Source organism: Gymnoscopelus microlampas, assembly GCF_963454915.1.
Source record: "Gymnoscopelus microlampas genome assembly, chromosome: 12".
NCBI classification, from domain to species: Eukaryota; Metazoa; Chordata; class Actinopteri; order Myctophiformes; family Myctophidae; genus Gymnoscopelus; species Gymnoscopelus microlampas.
The window spans coordinates 17,710,324-17,721,066 of record NC_139949.1 but is presented as its reverse complement, the minus strand read 5'-3'; the positions used below and the strand labels follow the sequence as shown (position 1 = coordinate 17,721,066).

The window sequence follows — 10,743 nt, the reverse complement described above, 5'->3', positions numbered from 1 at the left end:
TAATACATGAGCACAGGACCACAATGTCATTCTAGCCCTGCTGGGGAGTGTGTGTGTGTTAATGACTGAGAGAGACAGAGAGAGAGGGAGGGAGGGAGAAATACGGAAAAAGAGAGATAATCAGGAACAAAGAGGGAGCCAGGGAGAGAGAGGGGCACAGAGAGAGAGAGAGAAAACAAGAGAGAGGTAAGCACGTTAATAATTCAGTTCAAATCAGTGGGGTGACCCTCATATTCCTTCCTACTCTCAGTCTAATGAAGACGGTGGCTGGAAGCACATCCAGTCGGATTCCTTCATCATCCAACCGTCATTCACTCAAGAAAATAAAAACATTAAGGGACCTGTAGCAGTTATGGGGGAAAAACTAAACAAACTTGAAAGAGGTTGTTATTCTTAACCAGAAGGTACGTTTTGATATGACATTTTTTATTGTTTAGTTTTTTGATGGAGTGGTTGTGAGACTGAAGATCATCATGGTACCATGGTGGCCCAACTGCTAGGGCTCCCGTCTCTGTGTCTGCTTGCCAGTCTGCTCGCCTCTCCAACAAATGCCGTAACAAACCGTAAGTCTTTAAAACTTAAGCCTTTTTCCTGTTTTAATTGGAAGTAATTTTATTTTTAAAATACTTTAACAATTTTCTTCCATCAAAAACACCAAAAAACTATGTCAAAACTAAATAGAAGGCAAAAAGCCCTGGGGACTTAATGTCAAAATCTATCTTTTTGAAAATATTTTTTATTGCAGATAATATAAGCATACGATCAGTTTGACCCATTAAAGCAATCTTATTTTTCTTTTAACTTGTAATTGACACTTTTATAGCGGTATAAAGAAAAAACATATCTATCTATCTTTCTCTCTCTCACACACATGCGCGCACGCACGCACGCACGCACGCACGCACGCACGCACGCACGCACGCACGCACGCACACACGCACACACACACACACACACACACACACACACACACACACACACACACACACACACACACACGCGCGCACACACACACGCACACACACAGTGTGTAGTGTAGTAGGCCTATGTATGGCAGTAGGCTAACTGTGTAATCCCATATCCATTGCAGTTATCCCATTAACTCTTGGCCAACATTCCGTGTAACCCAAGCTGTAATTCAACACTGTAAGGGGCCAACCTACACCACCATCTCCTTTACACGCACGCGCACATCGTTTTTTGCGTGCCAGTCAGAGTGTGATTGAATAGTTACTTATCAGTTAAGAGTTAGCCGCTTTCAGTTAACTTATAGCCTACGAACTAATAATATAATTATTGTACTGGGAAATTGGTATTTCCTCATGGCCTCAACCTGAAGGGAGGCTCCAGCAAAAACAAAATATCTCATTAAGAGTAGACCATAGACTGCAGGTCTAGACTCAACCTTTCCTTCTCTATTCCCCAGCGGTGAATATCAAATACACCGGTGAGGTGACGTACAATGACCGCCAGGTGTACGGGGTGGTGGGCAGAGCAGTGATTCTGGAGTGTGGCAATGAATTGCCTGACCTATACATCTGGAGTTTCACTAAACCCGGCACACAAAACATCCGGGCCATCGTTTACGACATAAAAAAGGGTCCGAGGATCCAGAAACTGGCGCAGACACTTGGGGACCTGAGTGTCATCTCCCACAGCGCCGCCATCGGCATCGGGAGGTTGCCACTTCGCGCACAGGGACTCTACACATGCCAGGCTTTCTTTGATAGACCTGAGGGAATCAGGGCATACTACTACTATGTCAAGCTAACTGTCCGCGGTAAGATCATTTAGATGCGCCTGCACTGTCATTCATGTCACCTGCAGTCATCTAGATTTGCACATGTACATACAGTAGTGTGTGAAAACCCAATTCTATTATTCAGAAACTGAACCTTTTTAAGATTTGACATGTTTTGTAGCCTAATGCATAGTAAGAAATCAAGTTGGTAAATAATTGATTATTATAACAAATTAGTTAAATAATTATGATTCAGATTTGTTCTAAACATCTAGGATACCATAACATTAACCATCACTGTACCTTGTTAAATATGTTTGCTGGTGAAGTACTGGAGACGTGGTTCTAGTTCTATACTGTGTATAGCTGTAAATATGCATGCTGTATGTATATTGTAGCGCCAGCCAATCTTCCTAAAAGAATGATTCAGGTCCAGACAAAAAATAAGGTTGAGTTGAACTGTATTCCCTATTAATACAGGCTGAAAAAGGTGTGCACTAAACTGTCCTTCAGACAAAAACAACAATACAGTAGCTGTCTTTCCAGCATAAACACCAGCCCCTCTTTCTGCTTGCTTTTTCTTCTTCTCTCTCGCTTTCCACCACCCCCTTTGAACTCTCTAACCAAAGTTAGCCCCAAACTATTCCCTGCACACCTCCCTCCAATAAAATAAAGGGAACCTACTGTGTTTAATTAACTCTCGGCATTACAATATTGTACATCGCAAATAAACCTGATTGTAATTCTAACTGAGATTCTGATTTTGTTTCTCACTTGAGTGTAGTTCCGATCAGCAAGCCTTATATTGTGCAGATCGGTGGTACTCCGGTGGAGGGATTGTCAATGTGGCTGCGCTGCGCCCTGGAAAATGGGACTGGACCCATCAACTACATGTGGCAGCACGAAACCCGCAATGGTGACGTGAGAGACTTTGCTTGGAGCAACAGCAGTATGCTCAACTTGACAGATGTTAGCCGGAACCACTCAGGCTCGTTCCGCTGTAAGGCCAGAAACCCTGTGAACGCAGCGCTCTCTGAGCCCATTTGGCTGAACATCTTCTGTGAGTTGATTATGTAATATTATGTATGATCACTATGTCAGTATTCAACATGTTACATAATGACTGCATGGTGTGAAGCTTGCATTGAGGTTGTAGATTTGCAGAATTATAGTTTTGCTAATTGTAACACTCGGTCCCTGCATCCTTTCAGCCTATACATTAGTAGCCATGGTAAAAGTATTAAAACTGTAGACGATTCTTTCATGTTAGATGCAACTGACAACTTTAATGTAACACAAAACTTGTGAAAATGGTTTGTGTGTGTGTCTGTTCACAACAGCATTAATGCCCTTTTCTCCACAGTTGGGCCGGATATCCCTCATATAGGCGTGACTCCGTACAGTATAACGGAGCGGGGTTTCTCTGCATTGGAACGACAGACAGTTTCTCTGCTCTGTCAAACCCAGTCCAATCCTCCCAGTGAGTACGTATGGTTCTACAACTCATCCCAGGTCTACACTGGACCCCAGTACACCATCACCAAAATCCTCCGCATGCACACGGGAAACTACGCCTGTCTGGCAAAGAACATCTACCTCAACACCATGCACAGCTCGAAAAAAACCATCAGCCTGACTGTCTACTGTGAGTTTGACCCCTTGACCCTTAACATTTGAGCTCACTAGTGTCAACCAGCCTCATCTTCTACAAACCGCAACTGTGTGAGGTCTGTTCTAATCCGGTGTTCTTCCTTCTTGTTGCAACCACTATGCAAGTATGAGCATGCATGAAATCTGAATTCATTTTCACCCCTTCCAATTTTAAATCTAATTATTCAAACCGCTTACAGGACTGAAGAACACAACCGTGGCCTTATAAATACTTGGATCTTCATTCTACATCATTCTACATCTTTTTTACATCTTCAATCAATAACACTCTCCTGTTGACAATGTTAAGCGTAAACCACTTTTCTCTCGCTGCCCTCTCATGTTTTCCTTTCGACATTCTGGCCCCATTCAGTACATCCTCATTCACTTTTCTCTAAGACTCAAAGACATCCAAGTCTGCCATCTCACATATACACACACGCACCCCACCCAAACATACACACAAACATAGACAAACACATGCACAGACACAGACACACACAGCAGAGTTTGGGAGTGCGACAGTCCTAGCCTCCAGTTTGGACCAGCCGGGAAGGTGCTGGAACTCTAACAAGGTTCTGACAGGTACCCTGCTGTGATGTCACAGCCATGGCAAGCACTGGCTGGCCAGAGGGCCACTTCTTGTCATCATATCACTCTCTTGTGTTGTTGTGCTGCTGGCTTCAGATTATTTCTGATGTTATGAAAAGGCAATTATGTATGATTTTAAGCCAGCTATATTTATAGCTATTATTAATACTGACAGATGATTTCTCAACTCCTTTACTAATACACAGGATCTTAAAAGCTATACCATATTCTATTAAAGGACTATGTTGTAACAATTTGCCACTGTAATCTAATGATAATGTACTGCATCATGCAGTGAGCAAGCATGTAGGGGTTCAGTACCTTGCTCAAGGACATGATTTTTGGAACCGGCCACATACAAGGCAAACACAGTTTCTAAGTAGGGATCAAACCATGGACTTTTCTATCATGGGAAACTCTCTCAAAGTACTAGTCGTCCCTCCCTTGTTATGGTTGTATCTTATCCCCGCAGATGCACCCGATGGCATGCCTACATGCAGTGTGGAGCCAGCTCTGAACTACACCTCCGTGAGACTGCCGTGTTCTTGGCCAGGTGGACAGCCCTCTGCCTCCCTCCGATGGACTGGAGGCGTGCTGGGCCTGGGGCAGAATGAGGCCGAACTGGAAACTACCAACAAACTAACCAACAATGCCACCTTGCTGCTGTCAGGAGCCCAGACCAGCAACAACACCTTGCTGACATGCCTGGGCTCCCATCCCGCCCTCAACCATACCACCACTTGCAGCGCACACACATGTGAGAGCAAAGAAAGAAAATAATCATTATATATACACACAGGCAGACTTATCAGCTTGCCTGCCTGGGGTGGCGCAATATGTCGATCGGTGTGTTCATGTTTTGGTGCCCAGCACTGGCCGGGATGGCTCTCCCTCCATCTGTGACGTCAGGCATTTTCCATATTTAAGCATAATCTTTCCAGACAGACACACACAGACCCACAACTTCAACTTTATACAAGACTCTAGTTATATAGTATATTGGCATATACAGAGATACAATATATGCCTCCAGGGGCCACATCAATCAGCATTATTAGGCAATGGTTTCTGTTGTGTCTGACTTCAGTGCACGTTACGTTTGTAACATCTATGATGGGAAATTTTTATATACGATTGCACAATGCAAAGCGTTGCATCATAAGCTTGCCCGGCCGGCATTGTCAGGGTTCTTGTGCTGACAGCACATCACCTGAACAAGCTGTCGATCAGGGTGTTCAGGTTCAGTACCCAGCATTGGGCGGGTTGTTGTGTGGCTTGGTCCATGGGCGTAATTTGTTTATCACAAAGCCTTATTTTATTCACAAAACTAACTTGGTTCTTCTTGTTTACATGTCCTATACTTTTTGAAGTATTTACTGTAACTTCATGTGGCCAGTCATACATACGTCATGACTGGCCACATGAAGTCCGAAATACACGTGAAGCAGCGCCATTATTGGACCCAATCTTGCTTCTTTTTGTATGCGTTTCTCACACACTCACACTCTCTCACACACTCTCTCTCACACACACACACACACACACACACACACACACACACACACACACACACACACACACACACACACACACACACACACACACACACACACACACACACACACACACACACACACACACACACACACACGCTAATAACATTTATTTTTCTTTTGTTATACACCAGATTCTCCACCAGGGGACCCTGTTTGTTTTGCCTATGCTACCCGTAACAACAAGTTACTGATGCTTTCCTGCACCTGGAACGGTGGGATCCCAAGGGCCCTACTGTGGTGGGAGGGCCCGGGTGGCCAGGGCCAACCAGGGGTGGAGAACTCAAATATCCTGGTTCTTCGATATGGCACCGCCCACAGCGGCCTGCCCTATACTTGTCACGCTAAACACCCTCTTCTGCCTCAAATCAAGACCTGCAAACTCACACTTGGTCAGTACACTTAAAGCAGTGGTTCTTATACTGGGTGGTACAAGTCAAATCAAGCGTTAATTTAACTGCAAAACTGTGTAAAACAATAACAAAAAAAAAATAGCATTTTGGGATTTTACTGTGTACATCAGACTGGTAGTCTGGCTCTCCAGAGGGTAACCGGAGCGGTCGCACCAAAACATATTCGCACCCATTTTGTGGAACGCTCCCCCCCCCCCAGCGGCAATATACTTGCCCCACTTGGTGCGGAATGCTCGCCCCCAGCAGGGGAACACTCGGCCCGCTTGGTGAGAGCAGACTACAGACCCTAATATTAAGTCAGGAAGTAGTAAACCACTGCCCAATAGCCAATAGAGAATAAAGCATGTACAGAGTACGTACTTTATGTTCATTCATTGGGTGTTTGGGTTACAGAGGCTCCTGTGTTGATGACGCAGCGAAGCGTTGTGTCTGTGTATGAGGGCAGCGATGTCCAGCTCACCTGCATCCTGAGAGACAACTATCTTCCATCTGATGAAATCATCTGGTTCAACAACCACAGACAGGAAGTGTGGGACACCTCTAAGAAGTACCTGCTGCAGAGGGCCGCGGCATGGGCCAACCTGACCGTGCGAGAGGCAGATGAGATGCAGGATAGCGGCCAGTACTGGTGCTCTGCCTCAAACGCAGTGGGAGGAGCCGAGATCCCCGTCACACTAAGGGTCATGAGTAAGATTTGCTTAACCCATACTTAAGAGGGCATATTTAATTTTGTGTATTGCAATTTTAGCTTCCACAGTTAACAACCATAGTCTATTTGCATATCTCCTCCTATCACACATGGCTTTCAAAGTGACAACAATAACAACAGTGAACACTCTGTTTGGCTGCCTCGTTCTGTCCTTCAGAATATCCTATGCCACCTAACGTAACCCTGGTCAAAGTCATGTACAGCAGCGGTCAGCGCAAAGAGGTGGAGATGGAGTGGCTGATTGAAGGTGAAAACGAAGACAGCGGTCACGTGGAACGCTGGGGGTTCACAGGCTTCATTCTGGAGCAGAGATGGGTGGCAGAGCGGCCTTTGAGGCTGGTCAACAACGATTCCATAGAAAGAGGGAAGAGGGAGGAGAGTGCGGAGAGGAGGAAGGGCTCCTCGGCATGGCTCCGATTTGAGATGCGTGACCCAGGGAGGAGAGCACACATTCTGGGCAGCCTGGCCCCCACCACCAACTACCAGTTCCGTATCAGGGCAGTGAACCACCGCACCATCGGACACCCGTCTGTGGCAAAGACTCCAGGTAAGTGAAACGGTGTGTTGAGGTGTGTATTACATACAGTATGTGGTTGAAGGGCAGAGAGGGTCGCATGAGAGACAAAGAGAAAGTGAGGGAGAAAGTGGAGCCTTAGTGAGGGATAACAGATGGTGTGATAAAAGATGACACACTGCAAAAACACAGTCCTTGAATCACTCAAGCACAATATATTTTGTCGTACAACATAGCGAAAATAGACAATCTATAAGCTCATATTGCATCAAGCTTGTAGATTTTTGAAAAGATGAAAAAAATGAAATATTTGAAAACATTTGAAAAACATATAAACTTCTATGCATACGTTTACATAAAAGCGTATGCCTATATTGTCATAATAAGGACACCAGGTTGAATGAAAGTGGTCAAGCAACAATGCTCAGGTTTGTGCAGTGGGCCTGGGGAGGGTCAAATTAAAATATGAACAAGAAAGCCTAGACATGTTATGTGAATTTGTTAATTCATTGTGCACTGATCCCATGATTAATGTTAATGATTAACAAATGAGAGTCTAACATTTTTGTTTTTTCTGTTTTGTTATCTACTTAGGTGAAAGACACACTCATATACACACACAAGTAGATGAGCACACTTACAGTACTTAACTCCTTACCACAACATGACACACACTTTCTTAAACTTTCCCCCTGGCACCCTAAATTCCTTCCTCATTCCCTCTGTATCCCTGCTCCTCGTTGTTCCTCTACCTGGTCTGTGTGATGTCTGTCTTGGTGTTTTATTGAACAGAATAAGCTAGATTCTCACTACTGCCAATATACCCAGGTCACTCTGTTGTTGAGGCTATAGAGGATCACAGTTTAGGACAGGGTAGGTTAGTGGTTCTCAACCCGAGCACTGTGGCACATATTGAAACTATTTTATTGGGAATAACCCCTTCAGATGTACCATCTCGTTTTCAAGGGGGTCCACATGTGTGGACTAAAGGTCAATTGCTTGGAAATATTGGATCGAATGGAAAGTCAATTTTGTATTAATGCACCTGCAATTGTGGTGGTTTCCCCTGGTTGAAACAATTCTAAACTACCTCTTAATTTGATAACCGGGTGTGCTGTTCAAGTGCTGTAAAACGTTGAGGGCCACTGTTAGATGATAACTGCCTGAAACTACAGCACGCTACCAGAACATACAGTAGTAACTTATATTTTCTTCACTAGTGGAAGTGTACTGCATTGCTATGTTAACTGTGCTGTGTTGCAGCGGACCCGCCATTCAATCAGTACCCAGCTGTCATTGGGGCAGCCATCGGAGGAATGATCTTCGCCGCCCTCTTGACACTGCTACTGCTTCTACTCATAATACGCAACCGCAACAACAACCCACGTGAGTCTCGCATACATACAGTAGCTAACATTGCATCCTCTGAACTTTGTCACCATCCCACTGCATAATAGCCTACAGCATTATATTGTTAAAATAAAACGAAATGGTAACAAATCATTCTGTGTTCCCCACAGGGTTGCATGACCTGCTGTTTGGCAGGTGAGTATATAGCTCTAAAGCTAAAATGTATACATTAAACACTCATACATTCAATTCAACATAGAATCAAGCTTTTCAAAATACATAAAATAGATTTTAAGTCCCACTGTGTAACATCCATTTTAGTATACTTTTTGGAATTACGATTCCCAGAATTCAGTTTCAAAAATGAATGTAGGCTACCGCTCCAAAACAAATGCAGCACGGTCCTCAGAAATGATTAACTTTAAATACACAAATCAATTTCTGGTACATTCCCGACGACTGCATCATTTTGGCCCATGTGTGTTAAGAGAGTTTGACCAAAAAACACATTTATGTGAAATGGTTGTGAAAATTAGACTAGTTTAAGTGAAAATAACTTGTTTAATTGAAAAGGTTACACAGTATGACTATAACATTATACAAAACACAATAAATCAAAACAAGTGTCATCTGTGGGCTGAACCGGCTGCTTCATAGCTGAATTTTTCTGCCATTCATTTCTTGAAGCACCCGTCAGAGATGAGTGTTTTTAATGACATTTTTGTCATTTAGATTTTAGTGCGTTAGCTTTTTAGCTGAGACCAAGCAGCTATTATAAGCCACTGTCGATTGGTCCATCCAAAGAATCAAGCACAAACTGAGAGCTAGGTTGCAGTTTATCAGATAATGTGCTTTTGTTCCTTTTGGTTTATTGTTAATTTGGTCTTATAAACACACCTTTTTTTATAGCGAGTACTAATTTATATACATTTTTTATTGTATCCTTTCTTCTCGGTTTCCAATAATCTGTTTTTACCACTTCTTTTCCACTATGCATATAAAACTACACTTCGTTTAATTTGCGCTCAAGCAGACTCGATTGATGAGTTCTTTTCTGTCCATCTATCCAGGCAGAACAGCCAGTCGCAGGAGAACATTAACTACCCAGAGGATGAGGTGGTGGAAGGGACAGAGGGAGGAATAGAAGACCATGGCGTCTCGGCCACCACAGGTATTGTTCTGTTCAATTTGAAAATGTATGTACAGTATAGAAAATTAGTGGACACCGTCATAAGATGACTTGAAAAATAAAATGGGGCATTAATTTATGAAAAAGCATAAAATGAAGATACGTATCTGCTCAACAGCAACAAAATGATGACAACATTGATCTTTTTCAGGCCTCCCAACAATGGTTCTGCCCAGGGCAGCCTCACCCTCAGCACCCATAGCCGTCACCCCCTTGAGTGCCACGGCCCCTCCCCCCGAAGATGATAACGAACCTGTCAACGTCACAATCTCTGTCATGGCAACGGGGTCCTAATGTGGACACTAGCACCTTGTTGTCTCCGCCAGGCCGAAGGCGTGGCAGAGACTGTTTTGCACCCTGTCCGTCCGTCCGTCCGTCCGCGTGTCTGTGAACAGCTAATCTACGGCACCGTTGGCTCTATGGCAGTGGCAGCGAAACTGTGCATGCACACTCCCTGGGTGCCAGAGCAGAACCTCTGCCCCAATTTTTTTAGATCGGCCTGTTATAGCGCCACTAGGGGGCCGATTTTTTAAATGTTACTCCTACAGATTTTATGCATACATCACGCAAATCGGTACATGGTATCTCTATAGTCATGTGATCAAGACGGATCTGTCCGATTTGTCATATTCCATTCATTTGGCTTCCAAAGTTTGCAGGATTGGTCCGTTTTGAACAAAATGCCTCAAATCATTAACAGTGTGCGATTTCCGAGAAAATTTGCACGCACATTCCCAGTCTTAACATTGCAGACCAGGAGGATAAATATATATATATTTATATATCCAAACATCACGCAAATCGGTACACATTATCTCTATAGTGATCAAGACGGATCCGTCTGATTGTTCATATTCCATCCTGATTGGCAAATTCCGAACATTGCTGGCCCACAATAACCTACCTGACCTGGCGGAGACCTGTGCTCCGAGGAGCACTTTTTCGAGTATTACATTCTGTATTGCAATGGTTCTACTGATGCAACTACTGATCCTGAGACCAGGTGGAATGCAATTACCCATCTGTTGAACAA

The 10,743-nt window shown here is 43.9% G+C and overlaps 1 protein-coding gene across 1 annotated transcript; it reads left to right on the top strand.

The window, feature by feature from the left end:
• Positions 1 to 481: 481 nt before the first annotated feature.
• vsig10l2 (V-set and immunoglobulin domain containing 10 like 2) lies at positions 482 to 10,004 on the top strand (the record flags this gene model as incomplete). Its single annotated transcript, XM_084074192.1, has 12 exons — positions 482 to 563; positions 1,427 to 1,780; positions 2,526 to 2,801; positions 3,105 to 3,386; positions 4,455 to 4,739; positions 5,670 to 5,927; positions 6,342 to 6,635; positions 6,815 to 7,204; positions 8,435 to 8,557; positions 8,692 to 8,716; positions 9,592 to 9,692; positions 9,862 to 10,004. 12 exons carry the CDS (start codon positions 482 to 484, stop codon positions 10,002 to 10,004), a joined length of 2,613 nt encoding a protein of 870 aa, XP_083930318.1.
• Positions 10,005 to 10,743: the final 739 nt, after the last annotated feature.